The 25,054-nt window shown below is 67.6% G+C and overlaps 5 protein-coding genes across 10 annotated transcripts; 3 read left to right on the top strand and 2 right to left on the bottom strand.

Annotated features, from left to right (window-relative positions):
* Positions 1-277: 277 nt before the first annotated feature.
* LOC118157642 (PHD finger protein 13-like) lies at positions 278-2,663 on the top strand (the record flags this gene model as incomplete). Its single annotated transcript, XM_035312049.1, has 4 exons — positions 278-412; positions 591-1,206; positions 1,501-1,539; positions 1,697-2,663. Coding segments are annotated over 4 exons (1,017 nt in total), but the record flags the coding sequence as incomplete, so codon positions are not given.
* Positions 2,664-3,855: 1,192 nt separating this feature from the next.
* LOC118157639 lies at positions 3,856-6,569 on the bottom strand. Of its 5 annotated transcripts, none has more exons than XM_035312043.1 (2): positions 6,286-6,569; positions 3,856-5,716 (listed from the first exon to the last, which is right to left on the bottom strand). In XM_035312043.1, exon 2 carries the CDS (start codon positions 5,690-5,692, stop codon positions 4,613-4,615), a length of 1,080 nt encoding a protein of 359 aa, XP_035167934.1. In that variant the 5' UTR covers positions 5,693-5,716; positions 6,286-6,569; the 3' UTR covers positions 3,856-4,612. The 5 variants fall into 5 exon arrangements, with proteins under 5 accessions (XP_035167934.1, XP_035167933.1, XP_035167932.1 ...); XM_035312042.1 differs by having other exon boundaries at positions 6,305-6,569; XM_035312041.1 differs by having other exon boundaries at positions 3,856-5,718; positions 6,250-6,355.
* Positions 6,570-6,944: 375 nt separating this feature from the next.
* VWA5B2 (von Willebrand factor A domain containing 5B2) lies at positions 6,945-19,035 on the top strand. 2 transcript variants are annotated; one of them, XM_035312039.1, is made up of 23 exons: positions 6,945-8,328; positions 8,407-8,621; positions 11,416-11,570; positions 11,722-11,883; positions 12,051-12,282; positions 12,391-12,545; positions 12,851-12,982; positions 13,090-13,214; positions 13,343-13,519; positions 13,602-13,712; positions 13,843-14,048; positions 14,129-14,243; positions 14,314-14,499; positions 14,617-14,791; positions 14,870-15,159; positions 16,208-16,433; positions 16,518-16,856; positions 16,935-17,072; positions 17,214-17,309; positions 17,492-17,569; positions 17,697-17,766; positions 17,975-18,083; positions 18,392-19,035. In XM_035312039.1, the coding sequence occupies exons 3-23, from the start codon at positions 11,432-11,434 to the stop codon at positions 18,992-18,994; spliced, it is 3,864 nt and encodes a 1,287-aa protein (XP_035167930.1). In that variant the 5' UTR covers positions 6,945-8,328; positions 8,407-8,621; positions 11,416-11,431; the 3' UTR covers positions 18,995-19,035. The 2 variants fall into 2 exon arrangements, with proteins under 2 accessions (XP_035167930.1, XP_035167931.1); XM_035312040.1 differs by having other exon boundaries at positions 6,945-8,621; positions 12,051-12,270.
* A 301-nt stretch (positions 19,036-19,336) lies between these two features.
* ALG3 (ALG3 alpha-1,3- mannosyltransferase) lies at positions 19,337-22,028 on the bottom strand. Its single transcript, XM_035312048.1, is given in 10 exon segments — positions 19,337-19,732; positions 19,832-19,976; positions 20,111-20,187; positions 20,361-20,566; positions 20,792-20,912; positions 21,007-21,167; positions 21,396-21,543; positions 21,641-21,740; positions 21,892-21,928; positions 21,930-22,028. Coding segments are annotated over 10 exon segments (1,284 nt in total). The 3' UTR covers positions 19,337-19,542.
* EEF1AKMT4 (EEF1A lysine methyltransferase 4) lies at positions 22,027-23,833 on the top strand. Its single transcript, XM_035312047.1, has 2 exons — positions 22,027-22,306; positions 23,322-23,833. Exons 1-2 carry the CDS (start codon positions 22,027-22,029, stop codon positions 23,831-23,833), a joined length of 792 nt encoding a protein of 263 aa, XP_035167938.1.
* Positions 23,834-25,054: the final 1,221 nt, after the last annotated feature.

Here is a 25,054-nt window from a genome sequence, read left to right as displayed (position 1 = left end):
GGAGCCCTCCCGGTGGTCCCGAGGGGTCCCGGGCCCCCCCCCCAGCGGCTGACCCCGGCCGGTCCCGGTCCCGGGGCGGGGATCCCGTGGCGGTGAGTCAACGCCGTGCGGCGGGGCTCCTGCTGTGGGTGCGCCCCTGCCAGCAACGGGGCTTGCAAGGAAGGGGCCTGTAAGGAAGGGGCCGTCGCCGCCGAGCTGGATTTAGGATGGGGGTTAGGGGAAGGATGGGCGCCGAGGCGACCCCCGCGTTTCGTGCCGGGCTGGCCGTGGCGCTCAGTTGGGGTGGGGGAGCGTAACCAACAAGTGTCGTGTGTCGCAGCCGCTGCAGAAACGGCAGAGAACCGTGGAGGATTTCAACCAGTTCTGCACCTTCGTTTTGGCTTACGCGGGATACATCCCCTACCCTGAGGAGGTGAGCGGGCCTGCGGGGTGTTCCTCCTTCCTCTGGGTGTCCTGCCCTTACAGACCCGGCCCCTGATCCTCTGCTGGAGGCAGGGGAGAGGCATTCTCCATCCCCGGTCCCTTTCTCCATACCCCAACTGTCTGCGCTGTGGTCTCTGGTGCTAGCCCTGCCTCTCCCCTTCTTGCAGAACGAGCCCTGGACCCACGGCGGCAGCATGAGCCCCCAGAACAGCACGGGGAGCACTCAGGACAGCGATAGCTGGGCCTCCTCGCACTCCTCCGACTGCCAGCTCCTGGCGGACGACAGGAGGAGCAGGAACGCCGTGGCCAAGGGGGCTGTAGACAGCAGCCTGCTCGCGGACTGCCCTGCCTTCCCCGCCGGCTTCTATGATGTCCGGCCCCAGCAGACCAAGAGGAAGAAACCGCCAGTGAAGAAACTCGTTCTGGAACAGGAGGTGGAGAAGAAGGTGCCGCCGAGCGCTGGGAAAAGCTTGGTGCTGGACCAGGACCACGTGAAGGAGCCGGCTGCGCTGGAGGGACAGGTACCTCCCGTGAAAGAGCCGTTCTCAGAGCCCCCCGTCGACCCGGCCGGGGACCCCCAGCCCAGCGCCCCTCTGGAGGAGCCTCTGAAGGAGGAGAAGGACTGGCTGCACGGAGCGCAGGGGGCAGAGAAGCCAGCAGGAGACGATCCGCAGCTAAAGGAGCACGACCAGTGCTCCGGAGGGAGGAAGAGCCCCAGTTCTTGTAGTACCTTGGACCAAAGCGAAGGGGAAGATACAAGCAGAGGGAGCTCTCAGCTTAGTGGTGAGTGTCTGGGGAGCGGAGTTGTGCTGCGGTTGGTGCCAAATATCATCCCTCCCTCGGCCAGAGCGTCCCACGCGGGCTGCAGGGAGAGCTTGCAGGTGGTCCTGGCCTCTCCTGGCGAGGGGCTTCAGGGAAAGCCGTAGGAACCTGGGAGGGCTGCAGAGCAAGGGCAGGGAGCTTTGGAGACTCTTTAGTACAGCAAGCAAAGGCCTGAAACGGGGAGTGGGGTGTAAGGGTGCCTTGCTGACCCAGTCTTTTTTTTTCCTTTGTTCTTTTCCCCCTTTGCAACTTCAGCAGTTGAATTCTCAGCGGCTCCCAACACCAAAGCAGAAGGTGAGTGGGGGCTCTACTGCTCCACACGGGTGGAACGGGCTGTGGCTTTAGAGGTGGTGCTGCACCCTTGGAGGCTTTTCCCCTGAGGGGCTGCAGCCTCAGCAGCCGGGGGGCTGGTGAGGTGGGTTCTGAGCAGTGTCCGTCTCTCCCCGACCAGACGACGACGCCTGGGATCTGATCACCTGCTTCTGCCTGAAGCCCTTCGCGGGGAGGCCCATGATCGAATGCAACGAGTGTGCCACCTGGATCCACCTCTCTTGTGCCAAGATCCGCAAATCCAACGTGCCTGAGGTTTTCATCTGCCAGCGATGCCGCGACGCCAAGCAGGAGATCCGCCGCTCGAACCGAGCTCGGACGGTGCCCCGCAAGCGGTTCTGTGACTGAGGCTCTTCCAGAGCAGGGAGGCTGGGGGCCCCTTTTTAAACCGAAGGCTGTAGCTCAGTCTGGCTAGACAATCAATGCACAGTAATGGCAGGGGAAGGGCTGGGCCGCGGTGCTGGGCTGTCCCCCTCGCTCTTCTGTCTCCTGGGAGCTGCCGCCCTCCCTGGGGGTCGCATTGACCACGGAGCTCGGTTACCCCAGAGGTGTGGGGGGAGAAGAGCCATGCACTAGGTCGCTCAGAAACATCTCTGTCCTTGCACAAACCTGGCTCAGTGCCTTTCCCCCAGGCCAGCCGAGGAGAACCTAGTCCAAATAGTTTCCCTGTGGTGTGGTGGAAGCTTACACTTACCCCGAGATGTGACTCCCCTTCCTCCTTTTTCCTCACCGTTGTCCTTGCCTTGGACCTCGGGGTGGGCTGCGATGGCAAAGCCCCAGTGACCCAAGTCCTCTTCCAGCACACAGACGCAGCCCAGACAGGCTTCTTCCATGCAGGGTGCTCTCTGGGATGGGAGGGAAGGAACATTGCTCCTGCCAACACCTGAAGCAGACTGGGCTGCTCTTTCCCAGGGATTTGGTGTCCCACCTCTGGCTCATCAGCCTTGTAGGCTGCGCAGGGACGCCCTGCCCCTGTCTGGTGGTGCTCCTGATTTTGGTTGCTGTGCACAAGGCCCCGAGATAGTCCGAGTAGATTGTTAGACAAGTTGTTCTTGCTGAGGAGCCCTCCTTGGTTCCGATTCTCCAGTTGCACTGAAGCCTCCTGTTCAAAAGGGATGTGGGAGTTGTGGTAGGAGACCCCAACAGTCACCCTCAAAACTGGTAGGGCTTGGGAGCCCTCGGGAAGGGGAGCAGGGGAGGTTTGGTTGGTTTTCCACGTTTTCCAGTTTAAAGTAGTTGAACCTTGTACCCTGCGGCCACCTCCTGCCTGCAGGTGAAGCATCGGCTTAAGCAGCAGCTGGATGCTGAGCCCTGAGTCGGATGCAGCCCCGGTACAGGAGGGCCTTGCTTCCAAGTGCTCCCTCCCGCAGATAAATTGTTGGTTTGTTACCTTTTTTTTTTTTTTCCTGGACATGTAGAGTGAAGTCTGATATCTTGTCAAGAGCGGGCCCTCAGCCCCTTCTGCTATGCAACTGCTGCTCCGGAGGCACGGGGCCTGCCCGCTCCAGGCCTCCTTCAAGTTTCAGAGTGGAAGGAAGGCTTTTCCCCGTCACCCTCCTTCCTCTGTGAGCGGTGTGTGCGCTCTGGGGCCCCGCGTGCACCCACGGTCTGATCCCACCTCCTCACAGCCCCTCCAAAGAGCCTGGCCCATGTGCCTTCTGCACTTTCCAGGGGGGGACACAGACCCTGCTGCTGTCCCGGTGACAACCTGGCCTGGCCCCAGGCCCGGGACAGCCCCGACTTGCCAGTCCCATTGCTGTTTCTCCTAACTGGGTTCTTTCCTACTTGCACATCTGGTTACTGTGGGACCACGGCTGGGGGAGGGTGGGGGGCAGCCCCCCGCCACCCAGCAACCCCCCAGGCTCGTCCCTGTGCCTCTCCTCCTGTGGAAAGCCTGGGCCCCAAAAGTGCTTTATGTTTTTATAGTTCCTTTGTATGGATATGTAAAATAGCAAAATTCTGGTCCTTGCCCTGTGGAGTGTGGCTGGAGTCGTATGTATATAATAAAGTACTTTTGCCATAATGGGGGTGGCTTTGGCGTATTTCTCACTTCCCTTGGTGAATTTTGGGGTGTGTGGCTGGGTGATCCCCAGGGGGCTGGCACCTCCAGGCCATCTCAGCTCACAGTGAGCTGCCCTGAGACACAAACCACGAGCTCCCAGCTGGGCACCACTGGCCCTTGGCTGTCCAGCCAACCTTGAACACTTCCAGGTGTGAACCACACAGCCCGGTTTCCCCCCATCCAGGTAACCCCCCAGAGCGCACAACCAACAGAGAAAGTGTGATCCAACGCTGGTTTTATTTAACAGAGCGAGCCATGCTGCAAAGGGGTGCTGCTCACCTCCCTGCCCTGCCGCGGTGCACGGAGTGTGTCACAGGAATTTATTCTAGAGCCCCCCCTGCTGTGGAGGCCACCTCCTCAACAGGCACCACCTTCCCCATCCTGCAGCCAGTGCCCCCTTTCCTGAGCGCCCTAGGATGGCTCCAGGTCCAGCAGGGCTGGTGGCTCGGGAGGAAGGGTGTCCCCAGCTGCTAAGGCACAACGTGATTTAGCTCAAAAGCTTTGATTTGCTCTCGGGCTCTAACAACCCCTTTGTGATTCCGTTTCCAGTCCAGAGAAGAATTAAGTCCTGACAGTAGCGTAGGTGAAGGATCCAGTTTTCCCCACAAAATGAGTCCATTATTCCAGTGCAGAGGGATCGATGATGATCTCCACAGATGCGACCGGTGTGTGCTGGCGACCAGAGTGCTGTGGGCTTGAGCTGGCGGGCAGTGAGGAGCACGGGGCTGTGCTGGACAGGCTCTAGGACTTTTCTCCTTCATTGGGCAGATGAAGTCATTACTGGTGGGCCCCTTATCAAAGCAGGCCCTGCTGGTGCAGATTCTTTCATCCTGATGCAGCAGCGTTGGGGCAGGAGCAGTGAGTGGTCCAGGGACAGCAGAAAACTCAGGTGCAGCTTCTATTCTAGGGGCCCAAGCTAGGTTTGCGTGGCCAGCCCAAAGCCAAGCGAGCATCCTGGAGAGCAAGGATGGGCATCTACTCCTCCTTGGCCCAGACAGAGCCGCCAGCCTCCCCCTCCAGGTGGGGGATCACTGCCTCGGTGTAGAACTTCTCCAGCTTGGGCACAGTCTGCCCCCAGAACTCATCGTCGAACTCCACGGGGGCCACGGCCGTCTCCTTCTTGGTGTGCACCACGAAGTCAGCCCGCTGCAGGCCGGCGGCCGCCAGCTGGCACTGCACCTGGGTGTAGTAGTCGTGGTCCCGCTTCAGCGCGTAGGAGTCGCCGTCCACCTGCAGGCAGAAGTCCCTGTCCTTGCAGGCCTCCCGCACGGTCTTGTTGCGGTGCTTGTAGGGACACTTCACCTCCAGCAGCCCCAGCGGCTTCCCCGTGTCCGCCTCGGTGACGACGCCGTCAGGGCTGGCAGCGATCCACGTCTTCTCCTTGTGGATGAAGAGGCCGCAGTCCTCCACCCGCACCGGCCGGCCCACCTCCTGCGACTTGAGCTGCTCGTAGGCCCGCACGGCCGCCTTCTCGTTGCGGATGCCCCACGACATGGCCGGCGTCTGCACGGTGGGGCCGGGGCTCACCACCGCCTTCAGGTACGACTGGGGCACCTTGTCGGTCCTCCCGTTGGCGAACTTGCTGCCGGCGATGCGGGGCGCCACGGAGGCCGTGATGCGGTTCTCCCTCCACTCGTACCACTTGGGGTTGTTGCGCTGGCCCCGTGTCTCCTTCTCCACCCGGGGGATGTCCTGGCTCTCCAGGGGGGACAGGAACCGGCACGAGGCCTTGCTTGGGCACGGCTCAGCCTTGGCCTGGCCTGAAGCTCCTTTGGCGTCCGTCGTCTTCCTCGTGCTGGCAGAGGAGCCCCCGCCGGCCGCTCCACGCTGCTCCCCGGCATCGCCCCGTGCCCCACGGGACGCCGCTGTGGATTTTGGCTGGGATGAGCTGGGTTTTGCCTCCTGGCTCTGTCCGGCAACTGGCGTGCTCCTGGAGCGGCCGCTGGTGGCACGGGCGGCTGAGGCAGACGGCGGCGGGGCAGCGGGGGACGTCTTGGGGGCCGCCGCCGGCCGAGGGGACGCGGTGCTGCCGGAATCCTTCCTGGGCCTCCCCATGGCCGTGCCTCAGCGGGCCTCACGCTGCGGGGAGGGGAACGGAAAAATTCAGGGCGGCTCGGGGCCGAGATCCCTTTTCTCTGCCTCCTGCGCGGGGCCCTCGCTGCGGGACAGGCCCGGGCTCGCCTCGCCCGATCGGGGCTGAGGCATCAAGGGGGGCCGGAGGGGGCGCTCCGGGAACCGGGCGGTACCGGGAGGCACCGGGAGGTACCGGGCTGACCCCTGCCGGTACCGGCACCCTCGGGAGCCCCCCCCCGGTACCGACACCCCCAGCCACGGCCCTGCCGGGCTCTGCCCGCTAGAGGGAAGCAGCCGCCCGGGCGGGGCGGGGGGGGGGCACCGTATCGAAACCGGGAGCCCCTCGCCCCCACCCAGGACCGGCATCCCCGTCCCCATCCCCGGTCCCCGGCCCGGTTCCCGGTCCCCCATCCCCGGGGGCTTGCTGCTGCTCTGCCCTCTCCCCCCCCCGCCCGTACCCCCCAATATCCCCCGGTACCCCTCCTCTCCGTACCCCCCCAATATCCCCCGGTACCCCTCCCCTCCGGCCCCAGCACCTTTCCCCCCGGTACCCCCGGCCCGGTACCCCCCTGTACCCCCGTCCCAAGCCGGCACCGAGGAGCAGCCGCTCCCACTTCGGGCCGCCCCCGCGCCGCCGAGTTCCGCTTCCCGCAGCGCCGCCGGAGCGCGGCTGCCCCCAGCCGCCCGTACCCGACCCTGCGCCTCCCCCCCCCCCCGGTGTCCTCCGGGAACCTCCCGGGCTGGGGCTGGGTCAGCCCCGATCCGCCCCCGCGAGCCCCCCGGGGGGGGTCGAGGCTCATCCCGGGGGGTACCGGGGTGCTTGTGCCCCTCGAGGAGCCGCAGGTGTGCTGAGCGCGGCCGGCATCTCCTCGGCCTTTGGGCTGGTTCCTCGGGTGGCCCTGGGTTTGTAGGGTTTATCGGTGATTTATGGGCACCTGGGGGAGCTCTGCCAGCCCTGTCTCTGGGTGGTAACGCAGCTCATTAAGCCCACAACGAGCTACGGGGTGATTTGGGGAGCGACGCCCAGGCTGGGGGGGCTCTGCCTTGGATTGCTCTCCGTGGGATGCTGGTGGTGGGACCCGGGTGTGGGGCTGCTGGGCCCACCCTGGCGCACACTTGTAGGGTTTCATGCCCAGCTCGGCTGCATGAAAGCAACACCAAGCTCTCGCAGCGAGGGCTGCTCCCTGGCTGCAGCAGCAGAGCAGTGACTGTGCAGAACAGGGAGCGCACGGCTGTTTCACGCCGGTGCGAGCACCGGGATGGAGGCAGCCGGCCTCTCCCCGGGGCTGCCGGCCAGATCCAGAGGCATCGCTGCATCCCTGACCCCCACCACGGCTGCGTTTACCCACCCGCCGTAACGCCAGGGGCTGCCAACAGCATCTGCGGCACCCGAGCCCCGCGTCACCCCAGCTGGTGGCACCACCCCAGCGCTCGCGTTTGGAAGCTTTTCTTGGCGTCGCTTTGGCCTAGAAACAATATCTCCGAGAAAAATCAAAGCCTGCATTTGTTTTTTTTTGCCGGCGCTGGAGCGGTCGCGGTGCTTGCCGTGGGAGCGGGAGCCTTGCATGCGCTGCAGGGCGCGCTGTGGCTGCGGCAGCTCGCTGGGGTGGCACCCGGCATGGGGAAACGCACGGCGAGCCCCTCGCACCGCAGCCCTAAACGCCAGGGGAGCAGAGCAGCGGCACGCTTCAGCGCTGTGCAGAAGAGGGAGAGGAGGCGGCGTGCTGGAGCATCCAGCGCAGGGGAAGGGAACGGCTCGGTGCACTCTTGCAGGCACCCAGGGGACCCGCAGAGTGCCTCTCCACCAGCTAATTGTGCTGGCTAAAGTGCAGTGTAACGAGCCGGGGGGAGGAAGCGTGCCCTGCGGTACCACGTGCGGCTAAAGGCGTCTTCCAGCGGAGGTTTTCATCCCTTGCTGCTTCTGCAACCGCCTCCAAATCCGGTGCTGAGGAGCCGAGGCCTGCGATGGTTTGGGAGTGAGATCCAGCCGATGCTCTGCTCCGAAATCACCTGCTGCTGAGGACTGGGGACAGCTCGCCCTGCCGCTGCCACTTCTCCCTGCTCGGTGCCCGTTCAGCTCGGCTCTGCTCGGGGTTTGGTGCAGCTGCAGCAGTGGGTTTGGTGCTGCACGAGAGGACGGTGCCTCCCCCGTGCATGCTCTATAAAAAGTGCAGCGGCAGCACAGCCCTATCTATAGCAGCACGGCGAGGGAGCTGCCTGGAAGAGGCAGTGCAGGGATAAGCCCCGAATCTGCTGTTTTTTTCCCCAGTCCTGCTCGGGCAGTGGTGGCTGGGGCACTCCCAGCGCCCCAGTCTGTGCTCAGCAGGATCTCCCTTCCAGCAGACGTGCCCTGCCTGTGCCAGCATCTCCTGGCCGCCTGCACCCTCCCCAGCAGACTTTTCGTCGCGCTCTTCACCCAAAAGCTGAGCTCTCCCCAGCTCCCCCCAGCATTTTTCCTGCTCTTCCTCAGGGCCGGGATCCCTCCGCGCCACGTGCAGGCTCTGTGGGTCCCCACGGTGTCTGCGGTTGGGTCGGATGCTCTGCTTTGGCACTGCGTGACGCCCACCTGGTGGCCTGGTCCCCTCGGCCACCCCCTGGGACCCCCCCCGGTGCCACACGTGAGCGTGTCCCCCAGCCCTCCCCGGGGCCACGCTGGCGAGGATCGTGTCTCTTTAACGAGGCTGGGCTTGGAGCAGCCCTGGCTGCTGGCACAGGGAGCGAGGGATGGAGCAGCGGCGGTGAAGCAGCCGGTGCCAGAGCAGGAGCTGCAGCAGGAGGGGCGGCAGCGGCACCGCTCGGCCCCGGGTGTGCAGACCCCCAGCCGAAGGGGAAGGGACCCCCCCCCCCCCGGGGCAGAGGCTTCGTACGGCTCCTTGGGGTGCTGAGCCCCTGTGTCATCCTCGTCCTCCAGGTAAGGCCTGGGGCAGGGGGGTCGGGGTGCTGTGGGTTCACGCAGCGGCTGGTGGGGCAGCTCTGGATCATGGGGGGGTGGGAGTGGGGAACCAGGCAGCGGGGCTGTGAAAGTGCTGAGCTCACCAGGACTTTAAAACCAGCACCGGTGGCTTTAATAACTGCAGGACCGTGCCCCAGGGCATCAACAACCGGGCTGTGGGCTGTGCCCTAAACACCCCGCGGCCACAGGGGCAGCGGGAGCCTTCTGCAGGGCTGCCCTGCTGGCACGTCCCGTGCTGGGGGGTCCGTGGGGCTGGGATGCTTTTGTGGGGGTGCACTGAAGGGAAGTAATTCCTGTTCCCTGGCACGGGGCTGTGATTTTCCAGGGGTTTTAGTGGCTCAGGGGAGGGAAGAGCAGCAGGATGGGACAGAGAGGGGAGCAGAGCTGGGGAGGGGGGCAAGAGAGAGCTTTGAGCCAGCAGCAACGTGGCTGGGAAGCGTGCGCCGTGGTGGGCAGGGGCTTTGAAGGGGGGCAGCGTCTCTGTCCTGGACGTGGTCTGTGTGCCTGCACGCACCGTGCTCTGCTCCGCTCAGACTTTCCAGCAGGGAAAGCCGTGAGGCGAGCACCGGGGGGCTGGGGGTCAGGGCTGGGGGCAGCCCAGCCGAGCGTGGCTCCGGGCAGCCTCTCATCCGTGCCCTTTGCCTGCAGCCCCTGGGGAAATCCCACTGCCCTGGGCTCCCTGCAAAGCGGCGTGCCCCACGGGCAGCCACCTGCCCCTGCTCCAGTGGCTCTGCTGGGACAGATCCTGTTCCTCTGGCCTCACGTCCTGGCCAAGGGATGGGGGGCTGCCCCACAGGCAGGGGAAGGCACGGGGCAGTGCCCCCAAGCAGCAGGTGAAATGATCTCCGTGGGGTGTTGCCGCAGGGACTCAGGACCCAACCCCTCCATCCCGGTCATTCACAGGCACGTGCCACTGTCACCGCTCGTCTCCAGTGGAAATTTCCACTGGGTTTGCCCCTGTCTGGGCCGAACTCCCCCTTGGCCCCGGCCAGGCAGCTGTCGGTGCAGCAGGTGAAGCTGTGCCGGTGTTCCCGGCTGCCAACAGCCGCCCCGTGAGCTCGGGCACCGCTCACGCCTGGCTTTCAGCAGCAGCCTGCCTGGAACGGGTCCTCCTGCTCGCAGGGGAAAGGGCAGACACGAAGTTATCCGGACCTAGGGGCGAGCTCCTCCTCGCCTTGGTGTTCATCACAGCTCTGTAGGCAGGGAGGATGAGGAGGGGGCTGCGAAGGTGCCGGTGGCTGCGTTGGAGGTAGGACCCACAGGCGATGCCGCGCTGGCACCGGGGCCAATTTGCTGCTCTGGGGGCCGAGGCTGGGGCGAGGACCTGCGGGTCTGGTTTTATTCATTACCTCGGGGCTTAGAGCAGCCTGCGGGAAGCGCGGCAGGGCCAGATGGGCCCTGTTTACCCTGGCAGTGTAAATGCAACGAGGAGTGATAAAAAGCAGCCGGGACAGCTTCTCCTGGAAGCCCGGTAAACAAGCCGGCGTGCCCCGGCCGGGGGGCGGCACGGCAAACAGCAGGCGCGTTGCTGAGCGCTGAGCCAGGTGCCTTGGGAACTAATGGAAGGGCTTTGGGGTGAAATCCCTCCCGAATGGCCCAGGGCAGCTGGGCTGGGGGTGTCTGGGTCCCCAGAGCCAGGCTGGGTGCTGCGGGCAGAGTGCCCCCCGTGTGGTGTGACAGCAGGCGGGGGCACCTGGCGCGTGGGGCTGGAGGTGACGGGGATGTGCCAGCACCACCCCAAGGTGACAATCCAGCAGGCACTCAGCTCCCCTCCAACCTGATGGGCTCGCATTCCTGGGATGCAGCCACGTGGCTAACACGGCCCCCGGGGGCTCCCTGCCCCACACCGGGCTCAGCTCCTGAGGTTCAGCCCTGCTCTGCCTTCAAGGATGCTCCAACCGAGGCACCCTTCGGACGAGGGCACCCCGCCTTGCGTTCCTGACGCCCGCACGAGCTGTTCCTGGGGCGAAGGCCGCCGGGGCGGGGGGACCAGATGGTTTGCTTCCACCTGGCCTTGTCCTTGCCACGCGCTGAAGCCCGCGGCGGGACGCGGCTGCTTGCTGTCAGACGCGTGGGGCGGGCAGGGGATGCGGCGGGGGGTGCAGAGCCACGCAGGCTGCCCCGAATATCGCACGAGACGTGGTGGTGGCAGGGGATGAGGAGACGGTGGGCAGAGCCCGGGCAGCGGTTTGGGATGCTGCTCCTGGGTGTTGTGGGTTGCAAGGCATCCCAAGCAGCGTCCTCCCACGGCCGCACACCTGCGTGTCCGTGCCGAGCTTCGCTGCCCCGAGGCAGAGCATGGTCCCCTCCCTGCAGAGCCTTCCCCTCCGTGCCGCTCCTCAGAGCGGAGCTGACCTTGTTGTTAATTATTAACCCCCCAGCAAACACCTCACTCTGTTCTGTCCTAGTTACGCTGCGGGCTCCTCTCGCATCTTTTATTTTTTATTTTTTTAAACAAATTACCCTGGTAACCTCTGTGGGTGGATGGAGGTGGGAGCAGCAGATGCTCCTCTCCCCGCCTGCAGGGGAGATGGGCTGGGGAGGCCCCGGAGCTGCCAGGCTGCTTTGGGGTGGCCGGGAGATGGGGACACACGTGTGGCTACGTGCCTAGGAGCCCTGCTTGCTGAGGGCTCCATGGCTCCAGAGGGCTGAGGTTCGGCTCCAGACCCCGTCTCCAGAGCAGAGATTTGGGTTCAGGTCCGTGCGCCCCATCCCTCCATGGGGATGATGAGCCTGTCCCCCTTCCTGGCAGCCCGCGCCGAGGGACCATGCCAGGTCTGTACGCGCTCTCCTCCTGGGATGCTCTGCCCCTGAAGAGCTCCCGGGTGAAGGCTTGTGCCAACGGCTACGCCCTGAGCATCGCCGCCCACCTCGTGTACACCAACCCCCGCGAGGAGCCCGTGGAAGGTAAGGGGGGCTGCAGGGACCCTAAAACCCCCCGTGCTGGGGAGCGCCCCAGCCCCTTACCATGCAAGGGCACCGCGCGTGCCCTGCAGCTCGGATTGAGTTTTTGGGGGCGCTGCCTTGGCTCTGCCTCGGGGCTGTCTCCCTCCCGCAGGTGTCTTCATCTACCCGCTGGAGGAGTCGGAGGTGGTGGCCGGCTTCGAGGCGGCGGCGGGCAGCCGGCGGGTCACCTTCCAGGTGCAGAGCCGGCACCGGGCGCAGGAATGCTGCCTCGAGTGCCGCACCAGCCCCGGGCGGCCGCGACGCTGTGCCGGTGGTGAGTGCCGCTGGGTCTGCGTGCCAAGGTGGGGGGCACCAGGGGCTGGCGAGCCCCAGCCGGGCCATCCCGATACCTGGGGGCCTTTGGGACTGGAGATCCCGCTGTCCCCTCTCCGGGAGGGTGGCAGAGATGCTCCTCATCCTCACCTCTCCTCCTCTGCCCAGGCCACCTCGTCCTGGACGAAGACGCCGAGCGCTCCACCTTTGTCATCAGCACGGGCTCGCTGGGCCCGGCCGAGAGCCTGGCCGTGACGCTGCGCACGGTGCAGGAGCTGCCCACGCTGCCGGGGGGGGCCCTGCGCCTCGTCCTCCCCCCGGTCCTCGCGCCTCGCATCGCCGCCGCCCCCGAGCGTGAGAGCGAGCCGGGAAGCTTGTGTGACGACAGGTTGGCCCTATGGTGATTCTCACTGCTTCCTGAGTCTCTGCCGTCCCGGGGGGGGGGACGCCGGGGGTGCAGGGGAGGCGCGGGGGCCCCGGCACTGCCCTCACGCCGCTCCCCTTGCAGCCCCACCAGCTGTTTCGGGGGGCCCAGTGCACGGAGCCAGCCTTCCCCCGCGCCCCCCGTGGAGAGCACGGACGTCTTCTGGGGACAGGCCCGCAACCCCTTTCCTTACGAGTTCGCCTTCGAGCTGCTGGTGAAGGGCCCCTGCTTGCTGGCAGGTAGGGCTGGGGGTGCGGGGGCTGTGGTCTGAGCCCCCCCCCCTCCCCAAATCGCCCCGCACCTGGCAGGGCCACGGCTCTGGGCCGCTGCCACCAGGCTCTGAGTCAGCAGCCTCCATCCTGTCCTCGGCGGAGGCGTGATGGATGGAGGCTGCGGGGGGTGTCGGGCAGACGGGGTGCTCCTTGCCGCCGGCAGCAGTAATCCCATCAGCGCTGGCAGGCGAGCGGCGTCCTTGGGCCTGTGGCCGTGCCGGGTCCGGAGCCGACCGGGGCTGCCCCCAGCTCTGCGTGTGTCCCCCCCCCAGGCCTGGAGAGCCCGACCCATGCTCTGCGTGCCGACGCCGACCCCTGGGCCACCTCCGCCACCACCACCTGTGTCACCCTGGCTGAGCGTCACCGCTACGACAGGGACGTGGAGATCATCCTCTACCCCTGCGGTAAGGGCTGCCGGCGCCTGGAAAAGCCGCGGGTTTGGGGGAGGTTGGGCATGGCCCCCAAAGCTTCTGGGCTGGGGGCGACTGTGAGCCCCCGCCACCCCCCCCAGAGCCCCACCAGCCCCACCTGGTGATGGAGGAAGGCACCATGAGCTACCCCGAGTACGAGGCGCACATCCGGAGCCGCCGGGACTACGCGCGGATAGCCAGGAAGGATGGCAGCGGCGAGAGACAGGTGATGGGGCACGGCCAGCGCCAGCCCGTGGGGACGACAACGGGGTGGGGGGGACGTGAGGAAGACCCCGGTGTGGGCTTTGTGGGGCTGAGGGCTGTGAAGGAGCCCCTTGCTTGCCTGGCTTGCAGGTGGCCTTTGTGCAGAAGCGTTTCCACAAAGACATCTTCCCCAACCCCGTGCTGATGCTCAACTTCTGCCCGGCGGTGGAGGCCGTCCCGGGGGACCTGCAGAGCGTCACCCGCGAGGTCCTCTTCCTCGTCGACCGCAGCGGCACCATGAGCGGCCCCGACGTCGACAAGGTCAAGGTGAGGAGGGGCAGCGGGGGCTGGGGGCTCCCACCGAGTGGCGGGCCCTTAGCAGCACTCCCCTTCCCTGCCACCACCCCAGGAAGCTCTGCTGGTGGCCCTGAAGAGCCTCCCGTCGGGGACCCTGCTCAACATCGCCGGCTTCGGCTCCGACGTCCAGCCGCTCTTCCCCTCCAGCCGCCTCTGCAGCAACGTGAGTGCTGCTGGGGGAAGCTCAGCCCCCGGCCCCCTCCGTCCTCCCCACCCCGACCCCTTCCCCATGGGCGGGTGGCCACGGGGCTCCCGTCCACCCCCACAAGCCATCCATCCATCCCTGCGGGCAGGAGACGCTGCGCCGCGCCTGCCGGCACCTGGGCGAGCTGCGGGTGGCCACGGGCGGCCCCGACCTCCTGGCAGCGCTGAGCTGGGCGCTGGCGCAGCCCCTGCACCACGGCTACCCCCGGCAGCTCTTCCTCTTCACCGCGGCGGCGGCGGCGGGCGGCGCGGGCAGGATCCTCCAGCTGGTGCGCCGGCAGGCCAGCACCGCCAGGTACGGCACCGCAGCGGGGGCACGGCGCTTTTTCCCCCCAAAAATGTGTTTTTTTTTCAGCACCTGGCTCCTTCCTGCAGGTGCTTCAGCTTCGGCATGGGCCCGCGGGCGTGCCGGCGGCTGCTGACGGCCATGGCCAAGCTGAGCCGGGGCCGCGCCGAGTTCCTGAGCCCGGCCGAGAGGCTGCAGCCCAAGGTAGGGCCCGGCGCGGGGCGGGGAGCGGGGGCACCGCGGGGCCGGATGCCAGCTCCTCTCCCCGCCCCAGCTCATCAAGTCCCTAAAGAAAGCGATCGAGCCGGCCGTCAGCGACATCACCATCGACTGGTACGTCCCCGACAGCACCGAGGCCCTGCTCTCGCCCACCGAGATCGCAGCCCTGTACCCCGGTGACCGGCTGGTCAGCTACTGCACCCTGTACAGCATCGCCCGATTCCGGGACCGGCGCCCGGCGGTGAGACCGGGGGGGGGCCCTACAGAGCTGCCCAGCACATTTTTGCTCCCCCCCCTGCGTGGTGGTGCCACTGGGATCCCCGTGACGGGGCTGATGGCAGGACCCTCTCTCCACCAGGGCCGGGACAGGGCTCGCAGGGGCTCTGCTGTCCCCTTGCAGGATGAGGTGCCCAGTCCCGGGGGGACGCGGCCGCCGGTGCCCGGGGAGCGCCGCGAGCTGCCCCGAGGCAGTGCAGGCTCTGGAGAGGCCTCCCTGGAGGTCTCGGCCGGAGGCACGGAGGAGTCGGAGCGGAGTGAGTGGGGACGAGCAGCGGGAGCAGCAGGGGTGGCACGGGGGCAGTGCCCTGACGGGGTGTCCATTTACCGAGCAGGCACGGACCTCGTTTCGGGAGGAGACATCTGGAAGCGGATCTACCAGCCCTCCTACATCCAGGAGCAGTACGTCCTGACGCACTGCTCCGTCAGCACCGACCGCAGCCAGGGGCTGCTCTCCCGCAGCTCCACCAGCAGCGAGTCCACCGGCTCCCGCGACGTGGCCCCCGAGGGAGGCTCCCCGGCCCCCGATGCCGCCTCCCAGCAGGGCCAGAAGAGCCTGTCCCTGTGCGAGTCCTCCACCAAATCCGCCCCGCTGCCCTCGGCCCCGGCCCCGGCTGGCGACAAGGTAAGGCTGATCCGCCCGCGGCGCTGGGGCTGCTCCCCGCGTAGCTGGGGTCTCGTTGTGCCTGGACACGTGGCTGTCGGGCTGGAGGCTGGACTGCGAGCAGGGTGCAGCTCTGGGTGCTGCCAGGAGGTTTTGTCCTGCTGGAACCGGACAGCTGGGGACCAAAAGCCGGTCCCCCCCCATTTCCCGGGCTGGTAGGCAGCCGTGTGGCCAAGCAAAGCCTCAGGCAGCTCAGGCCCTCATTGGTGCTGCAGGAATCAAGTGAAAGCAGTTGGGCTGGCACCAGGTAACGAGCCTGCCAAGCTAGGGAGAGGGTGGTCTGGCTCCTGCCCGGCTTCCTCAGCCCTCTGCCAAAGCCAAATGATGCTTCATTAGCGACGGGCACGTCCCGGCTGCTTAATGGCTGGGTTTAAAATCCGCGGTGGGGAGCGGCTGCTCCCCGGTCGCAGGGTGAGGACGGCGCAAGGCCAGGCGAGGCCAGCTGTCACCCAGCCCCGGGACACCCTGCTGCTCCTCCCCGGCACGGCTTAGGTAACCTGCTCCCGCTGCACAATAGCACGGGCAGCTGGTGGCCTTTGCAGCCGAAATGTCAAGCGTAAGTGATTTCCCCGTGATGTAAACGATCCCCCCGTGCTGTTGGGGTGACACGCAGCCGGGTGCCGCAGCCCTGCCCCAGCTCCAGGCTGGAGCCCAGGCAGGCGCCTTGCTCTGTGCCCGGGTGTGCTCCAGCCTTGAGCAGCCGAACCGAGCCCCCGCACGCTCAAACATCACCGAGAAATCCTCCCGTCTGCACGTCAGCCTGAGCCAGGTGTTTGCAAACTCCCGTCTCGGTGCAATCAGCCCTTCCCACGTGCATTAGGCGCCTGGCGAGCATCGCCTGTTGCTCGGGGAGGCTGGCGGGTCGCGGGTGCCAGCTTGCGGAGCAGCAGGGCAGAGAGGAGCTGGGCACCGGCCGGGGCTGCAGGTGCCCCATCAGGTTTTGGCACAGCCGGGCCCCGTCTGGGCTCTTTGCCGGTGACCACCGGCTCGCCGTGAGCCTTCCCCGCAGGTACCGGCGGCCCTGAGCACCGAGGAGCTGGCGCGGCGGCAGAAGGCTCTGGCGCGAGCCGCCCTGGCCGGCCGCAGCTTTTCCTCGCCGCACGGGGAGCTGGACGCACGGCGGCTCTGCCGGGCCCTGGAGAAGGTGTCGCAGAAGAGGAACCAGTCCCTGGAGGGGCGGCTGGACCAGCTGGGCCCCAAGACGCCGCTGCTGCAGCACAGCGTGGGGGAGTCGAGTGAGTGGTGGCCCCGGGGGATGAGGGTGGACCCAGAGTCATACAGGGAGCCACCGTGCCAAGCCCGCGTGCTCTGCCGCTCAGATAACCTGCTGTCACCCACCCACCTGGACTGGGACATGCTGGTGGAGCCCTCCTACCTCTTCAGCGCGTCGCCCGAGGCGAGGGAGCCCAGCCAGGGAGATCCCTGCCTGCCCCTGCGCTGCCACGTGGTGATCCACGGGCTGCTGGCCGGCAAACCTGTGTCCTGGGAGGTGACGGCCTCGCTCGAGTCCCTGCTGCGGCCGCGGGACGGGACGGGCAGCGAGGATCCCCCGCGACGGGCGGGCGTGGACGGGGAGAAGCCGCTGCACGGCTTGGCGGCACGCTCCGTCATCCGGGACAGCGAGAAGGCGGCTCAGCGGGAGGCCGAGCTGGAGCAGGGTGGGTGCCAGTCCCCGTCCCGGTCCCCGTCCCGGTCCCTGCTGCTTGTCACCCCCACTAACAGCCCCCTCTGGGCAGGTTTCGCCCGCCGGTTTCGCCTGAAAGCTATGCAGACCAGCAAAGCCTGCAATGTGCCTTCCCTCTACACCTGCGTGGTGCCCGTGGACGGAGCCACGCGGGCAGCGCTGCCGACGGCCCCGCAGGTGTGGGGCACAGGTAGGCAGGGCCGTGGGGGTCCCGGCACGGAGCTGGGGGGGGACGGGATGGGAAAGGGGCAGCGGGAGAGGAGGGGAGCGGGCACGGCACGGGCTGAGCTGGCGTGGTGCCTTGCAGCCGGCTCGGCCAGCCACCCGCGCACGGGCACGGCCGGGAGCTGGCGGCACCGGAGCGGCTCAGCGAGCCTGGGCCAGCAGCGGGACGTGGAGGAGCAGGAGGAGGCTCTCATCGGCGCAGGTATGGGACCCCTGAGGACCCTGGGCACTGCGGGGTGGCCCCAAAACTGTTGGTGACCTGCCCCAAGTCATAAGGCTCCAGGAGGAGACGTCGATCACTGCCCCGTGCTGGGGCGGGGGCAGCAGCTCCGTGCCACGAGCACGGGGCAGACGCGGTGCCCTCGGGGCTTTGCTGTCTTGCAGAGAGGGACGAGGTCCCCGGGTCTCCAGCCAGTGTCTCCTCCACCACCTCGGGCTGGGAAAAGCAGAACGGCACTAACGGTACGTCCAGGGGGCGAGGGACAGGGGCTGCCCCCTCCCCGGTGGACACCCTCACCAGTCAGGGCACGTGGGATGAAGGCTTCCACGTGCACCACGGCCCCACCACGCTCAGCTCTCCCCATTCCAGGGCCTCCAACCAGCCCCTCCACCTCCTCCATGGGCTCCCAGAAATCCACGGAGAGCATCGCTGGCTCCAGGTGAGGCTGCCCCGCACCGCAGCCCGGGGCAGGGGGACGCAGCACCCCGTAGGGCAGTGCCACCGCTTGGGGGCTGCGGGTCAGCTGTCCCCTGTGCCATCTGTGGGGTATGGGGGGGGGGGTCAGTGCTCCAGCCCCTTCCTTGCAGCGGCCTGGCAGTGGCCGGGCCCCCCCCTTGCCCCATGAACGCGCTGTTTGCCCCGGGCAGGTTCAGCCTGAGCCGGCGCAGGGGGCCCAGCCTGGCGCTGCGCCCGCACTGCCTCAGCCCCGAGAGTGAGCGCTCCAGCGCCAGCGCCAGCCACGACTACCTCCCGCTGGTAAGGACCTGTCCCTGGGGGGGTCAAACAGGGCCCTCCCCCTGCTCTGGGTCACGCTTCCCACACCTGCAGCACCCCGGGCAGATGCTCGGTTTCGCCAGCTGCAGCAGCCTGGCCGAAACAGCCCAGGATGCAAATGCAGCGGCTCAGACGAGCGCTGTTGTGTCCTTGCATGGCCCTGGGGGGCCTCTGCAGGCTCTTGGGGGGGGGGATTTGGGCACTCCTGAAGCCCCAACCCTGCATGCTGGGACTGCAGAGGGTCTGGGTCCCCGCCTGGCCCGCCCCCCTCGCGCACCCCCCCGTTGCAGGTGCAGCTGCAGCAAGCCCGGGGGCCCTTCCAGCTCACCGAGAGCTTCTCCGAGGTGGTGCAGATCCCCCTGGACCGCCTGCGCCGGGCCTCCCCCTATGCCTCCCACCGCGCCAGCCTCAGCCCCACGTCCCCGGTGGCCAAGAGCAGCCCTGGGGCAGGACCCTCTGCCGAGGAGCCGCCGGCGGCAGCCCCCGAGCCCAGCTCGCCCCCGTCCCACAGCACCTGCTCCGAGGTGCCCAGCGCGGCCGTGTGGGCGCAGGCGGACAGCGGGCACGGCTCCGAGTCCGACACCGGCCCCCACTCGGCCGCCCCCTCCGAGGCCGGCCTCAGCTGGCAGGACGCGGGCCCGGAGGACCTGGAGAGCGCCAGCTGGGCCACGGCGGTGGCCCTGGCATGGCTGGAGCACCGCTGCGCCGGCTTCTTTGAGGAGTGGGAGCTGGTGGCGGCCAAGGCGGACGCGTGGCTGCAGGCGCAGCGGCTGCCCGAGGGCGTGGATGTGGGCTGCCTCAAAGGGGCAGCCAGGCACTTGTTCCTGCTGCTGCGTCACTGGGACGAGAACATCAAGCTGAACATGCTGTGCTACAACCCCAACAACGTGTGATGGCCCCGGGGTGGGGGGGGCAATAAAGACGCCTGGCTCCGTGCTGCCTGCACGCGTGTCTGTGTCGCGGGCAGGGAGCCATCGGCCCTGTCCAGCCCAGGCTGAGAGCATCGCTCCCTTCCCCGCCATCCCCTGGGGGAAGGCGCAGGCAGGGAACGAGGAAAAACCCGGCTGAAGGGGTCAGGGTGCAGGAGGCACACCAAGGCTGTTCAAACAAACGTTTTTGCAGATGCTCTGACTTTAACTCGCTGCAGAAGCTGCTCCTTGGCCCCAGGCAGCACTCTCTGAGGGCTAGGAAGGGAGCTCCTGCGGCTGCTGTGCCTCCCCGGAGAGCACGAGGACACTGTGCCTGGGGAAGGGCCCCCAAAAGCCCCCTTTATTGGAGAAGTCCTGCTCACTGGGGGGTCCCCGCACTGCCCCCTTCGCACAGTTCCAGGGCTCGGGGCCCTCCCGGGGCGAGCGGGGGCAGCCTGGGAGCTGGGTGGGCAGAAGAGCGGGCAGCAGGAGCAGTCCCAGAGCCCGTTCCCATCGTCCAGCCGGCCCCGCTCTCACTGCGCCTTCTTGGAGAGGGGAGCGGGCTTCTTGCTGGGCTGGGGCGCGTGCGGGGCCGGCAGCGGGGCCGTGCCGTACCAGAGCTGGAGCAGGACGAGTCCGTGGCAGATGTGCAGGGAGAGGGAGCTGCAGACCGTGGAGGGGTAGGTGTTCCAGCAGAGCTCGATCACGCCCAGCAGCAGCACCCTGCGGGGGGAAGCTGGGGGTCAGCAGGGGACACGGGACAGCCCCCCCCGGCTCCCAAAGCCCCGGCGACGCGCGGCCCCGACTCCTGCAGGCACGTACTTGGGCATGTGGGCGAGCTTGGCGGTCGGGGTGCACCAGAGCAGGTAGGGCAGCGTGTGGAAATACCAGACGTAGAACTGGTAGTGCAGGGAGCGGCTGCAGCAGACGCCCAGGAAGTTGGAGGAGAAGAGGACGAAGACGATCTGTGCGCGGGCATTAAGGCGACAAACGCGCACGGCGCCATCCCACAACGCCTCCCCAGCCTGTGGAGGCCAAGCCTCAAACCCGCCCCGCTTTCTCTCCCCCCCTCTCCTCGCCGCCCGCGCTGCCAAAGGATATTGTTGACGCTCAGCGGAGGGGACGGGTGCTTTCTGTCGGCGGGGTCCTTTAGCAGAGACAGGATGCTCTCGCTGGACCTGAGAGGGAAGCACAAACGGTGCCCTCAGCTTCCCCTGTCAGCCTGACCCTCTCTGGATCAGAGCGGAACCTTCCCCCCACAACCCCAGATCTCCGTGGGGACGGGGGGCTGTATCCTGCCCCCCGGGGGGAGGCTGAGGGCCCAGCCCCCGCTGGGAGTGCCGGCTCTCACCTGTGCCACCGGTGCAGCGCGAAGAGCCCCAGGCCAGCCAGGTGAGCCAGCAGCAGCAGGGCATGGAAAGCCCGACTCTGGAAAACCTCTTCTGGGAGGAAGCGCCAGTTCACCGTCCACTTGAACTGGAACTGGCGCCCCAGGTCGAAGGAGCGGCTCAGGTACCCCACGGGGTTCACCAGCAGGAAGGGCAGCCCCAGGACCACCTGCCGGACACGCACCAGCACCTCGCAGCAGCCACAAGCCAGGTCTCCATCACCCCACGACACCTCCCGAGGCTTCCAGCACCTCATGGGGCGGCGGGGAGAGGCTGGAGCCCCGTGGATTTTGCTTCTCCAGCAACGCCCGGCTCGCTGCGTGGGGCCGGGGCAGGTGCTGGGGCCGTAGGATATCCCCCCGGGGGTTTCAGGCACTCAGGCACTGGGACCTACCTGGAGCAGGGCACAGATGCACAGCTTGGGGATGCAGCCCAGGAGGCCGAAGCGTTTGAGGAGGAGGAAGAGCAGCCCGGGTGCGAAGAGCAGGATGTTCATCTTCACCGACACGGCCAGGCTGGGCGGGGAGCAGAGTTACGGCCGCGGCCTCCCACGGGGGGGTGCCCCCGGCAAGCCCCCGCGCCGAGCACGCAGCCCCGGCAGCCCCGCACCTGAAGAGGAGGCAGCCCCAGGACCAGCGCTCCTCCAGGAAGAGGTTGACGGCGAGGAAGAGGATGGCCATGGCCACGGGGTCGTTAAAGAGCCGCAGGACGAAGATGGAGTGGATGCGGTAGGAGGCGCAGCACATGAAGAAGAACACGTATGGGGGGACCTTGCGGGGGACAGAGGGACATGGAGGCCGTCAGGGGACATGGAGGCCACCTGGGGACACAGAGGCCGTCAGGGGACACGGAGGCCACCGGAGGCCACGGAGGCCACCAGCAGCCCACCCCGCAGCTGCCGATCCCCCCAGCCCCCCGACCCCGACCCCACACCACCCCTTCCACCCAGGACAGGTCCCCGCAGCCCCCCAGCAGCCCCGCGGAGGCCGGCCGGGCACCTTGTTGGTCCGGCAGTAGATGCGGAAGACCAGGAGGAGGTTGAGGAGGTAGAGGCCGGCGAAGATGTACTGCGCCAGGCGCACGTCGGCGCCTCGCCCCGTGGCGTAGTAGAGCCCCAGGAAGACGTAGACGAAGCCGGCCGGGTAGCTGAGGGGAGAAGGGGGGACGGGGACGGGGGGTTAGAGGCTGAGCTCCCCATGGGGACGGCCTCCCCCTGGCCTCCCCCCCCGGCCTCGCCACTCACACGAGCGGCCCGGTGTCGCCGCGCAGCTGCGTGTAGTCGCGGGTGCCGTTGGCGAAGCCCTCCACCTCGGCCATGTAGGCCTTCCAGTCGATCTCAGTGTCTGCAGGGGGATGACGGGACGGGACACGGCAGCGCCCATGAGCCTTGCGAGGCTGCCCCCAGCCTCCCCCCCCCCCCCCCACCCGGGCAAATACCCCCCGCCCCCAAAAAAAAAAAAACCAACCCCCCTTCCCAGCCCCCCCCAGACTCACAGGGCACCCTGCGGATCACCCACAGGTTGACCCCCCCCCTCGGCCAGGCAGAGGCAGGCGGCCACCAGCGGCGTGTAGCGGGGCTCCAGCAGCGCCGCCCGCCTGCCCCGCCATGCCCGCCGCAGCACGGCCGCCATGCCGCCGCCTGCCTCCGTCCCTCCCCGGGGCCGCGTTTCCAGCCGGACCCGGCGGGACGAGGCGCAGCCCGGAAGGCTCCGCTCTCCTTTCCCGTCCCCGCCGCCGCCGCCGCCGCCGCCATGCGGTCGAACCCCCCCCCGGTACGGGGAGAGGCGCTACTGGGACGAGCGGTACCGGGAAGGGGCCGCCGAGCCCCGGGAGTGGTTGGGGGGCTTCGGGCGTTTCAGCGAGCTGCTGGAGGCAGAGCTGAGGCACGGAGACAGCGTCCTCGTCCTCGGTACGGGGCTCCCCCGGGGCTATTGGGGGGCTGGGGGTCGTGGGGGGTCCGGGGGGGTGTACCTGGGGGTCCGGGGAGGGGGTCAAGGAGGGGTATCGGGGGGTCCCGGGGGGGTCCCGGGGGCTGTGAGGGAGCTGGCAGGGCGGCACCGGGGTGATAATCCCACCTGGGGAGGGCTGGGGGGGGGATTAGGGGGGATTAGGGGTGGAATCGCCAATCCCCTTAGCGGCTCAGCCCGCTGCTGCTACCGACACCCCCCGCACGTATATGTCCGTGTGTCCCCCCCCCCCTCGGAACCCTGCTATGGGCAGGGGGCTGCGCTTTGCACACCCCCCCGGTGGCACCGTGCTGGGGGTCACCGACGCCTCTGTGCCCCCTGCTTGGGGCCTGGGGGGGGGGGCACAAGTGGTGGGTTCAGGTTCGGGTGGGGACCCCCCTAGGTGGGACAGGGAAACCTCTGGTTCAGGTGGGACACCCCCGTGGGGACAGGGAAGCCCCCAGCTCTGTTGGGACCCCCCCTAGTTGGGACAGGGAAGCCCCTGGGTTGGGTGGGACTCCCCCAGTGGGGCAGGAAACTCCTGGCTGGGGTCCTGGCTTGGGTGGGACCCCCCCCAGGAGCCCCCTCATTGGGACAGGGTAGTCCTGAGCTCAGTTGGGACCCCCCCCCATTGGGGACAGGAAAAAAAGAGCCCCTCTGTTGGGGCTCTTCTTGTCCCTGTTGAGACAGGGAAGCCCTCAGCTCTGTTGTGACCCCCCCCCCAATTGGGATACAGAAGCCCCCAGCTCTCTTGGGACCCCCCTATTGGGACCAGGAAGCCCCCAGCTCTGTTGGGATCCCCCCATTAGAACAGGGCAGCCCCCAGCTCGGTCGGGACCCCCCCCATTGGGATAGGAAAGCCCCCAGCTCTCTCGGGACCCCCCAGTTGGGACCGGGAACCCCCCCCAGCTCGGTCAGGACCCCCAGTTGGGACCGGGAACCCCCCATCTGAGCAGCACCCGCCCCGTCTGAGCGCAGGCTGCGGGACCAGCGCCCTGAGCTACGAGCTGCACGAGCGGGGCTACCAGGACGTCACCAGCATCGACTTCTCGCCCGCCTGCATCGAGGCCATGCGCGCCCGCTACGCCCGCTGCCCCCGCCTGCGCTGGGCCGTCATGGACATGCGCGCCCTGGCCTTCCCCGACGCCTCCTTCGACGTGGTGCTGGAGAAGGGCACCCTGGACGTGCTGCTGGTGGACGAAAAAGACCCCTGGCGCGTCTCGCCCCGGGCCGCCGCCGCCATGCACCGGGTGCTGGCGGAGGTACGGCGGCACGGAGCCGGGGGGTGTTTGGGGTGGTGGGGGGTGGGGGGACACACGGGGGAAATGCCCGTCCCCTCCCCGCTGCTGGTGCTGTTTGCCTGCTGTGATGCCCCGCACCGGGGGCAGGATGCGTCCCCGCGTGTGGATACGCGGGGGGGGCGCGGCGGTGACCCTGCCAGCCCCGGGGACGGTGACATCCTATGGCCCCCCCATCTTCGATCTCGTTAGCGGGGTCCCCATCCTCCGGTCCCGGTCTCGGGGTTGCCATGGGAACCCCCATCAGTATCGACAGGGCTGCGGTGTTGCCACGGGGACGGGCGATGCCTCCGGGTCCCTGCTAATTGGCAGCGGGGACCGGGATGAAGCCACCGCGGCGGGGGGGGGGGGGGGCGGGGGCGCATGCTGGGAGCCCCATCCCCGTCCCCTCGTGCCCCCCAGCTTCAGGCTTCGCCCGGCTGACCCCGGGGCCCCGAACGCTGCGGGCAGCGGGGCTGCCCTCGGCATCCTGGCCGTGCCAGTTCCTGTCACTTGGCCAAACGGCGAGGATTTAGCTTTTCTTTTGCTTTTTTTTTTCTCTTTTTTTTTTTTCCCTCTTTAATCCTCTGCTCAATCCCTGCCCTCCCCCAGCACCGCAGGGCACGGCACCGTGCCCCGGACCCCGCTGACGTGCAGAGGGGGTCCTCCTGGGGCCGGTGTCCCTGCTCCCTTCTTATTGGGGGGCCAGGGGGGTCACAGCCTCCTAACATCGCTTTTTGGGGTGATGCGGGACCCCCGCCCAGCGCTCAGGGTGCTGTTTCCGTGCCAGGCAGGAGGGGTCCGCGCTGAGCCCCCCCTTCCCACCTCGTTCCCGGCTCCGACCTGGAAACGAGATTAATTACAGCGCCGCCATCCCGAGCAGCCCCCGCCACGCCGGCTTCCCCCCGGCTGCTGCCCGCAATCCTCTTAGGGAGCCCCTCGTGGTAACGGGATCAGCTGCTGCCCCCCAGGGCAGGGGGGACACGTGAGGACCCTGCTGTGGGGACACCCCCGGGGGGACACCCACCACGGGGCCGGTCCCCAGACCTGGTTATTGGGGGCCGAAGGGGGGGGACCCCCGCTTTGCCCAGGCGAATGGGAAGGTTTCCCTTCCCAAGCAGGGCCCGTCAGTAGTGTTCCTGGGGTATAGGACACCGGCGCTGGGTTTTTGGGGTCGGACCCCCCGGTGCCGGCACAGGACCCCATGGAGGGGCTGGGGGCTGGCCGCCCGCCCCGGGCGCTGCCTTTGCATGCCGAGCACGCGAGCGCCGGCCGTAAAAGCCTTTTGACATTGGATAAAGCCAAGCAAGAAAATTGATGTTCTTTTCCATCCTATTAGCGGGGGCTTAGTTCCAGCCAGGAGAAAATGGTGATTAAAAGGGTCGGGACTCGAACGGGCTCGGGCTTTCACCCTGGGGCGGGGGGGGGGGGGGG

Source organism: Oxyura jamaicensis (assembly GCF_011077185.1).
Source record: "Oxyura jamaicensis isolate SHBP4307 breed ruddy duck chromosome 9 unlocalized genomic scaffold, BPBGC_Ojam_1.0 oxy9_random_OJ191, whole genome shotgun sequence".
Classification (NCBI taxonomy): Eukaryota; Metazoa; Chordata; class Aves; order Anseriformes; family Anatidae; genus Oxyura; species Oxyura jamaicensis.
Note: the sequence above shows the minus strand (reverse complement) of the source record. Positions and strands in the feature narration are given on the sequence as shown.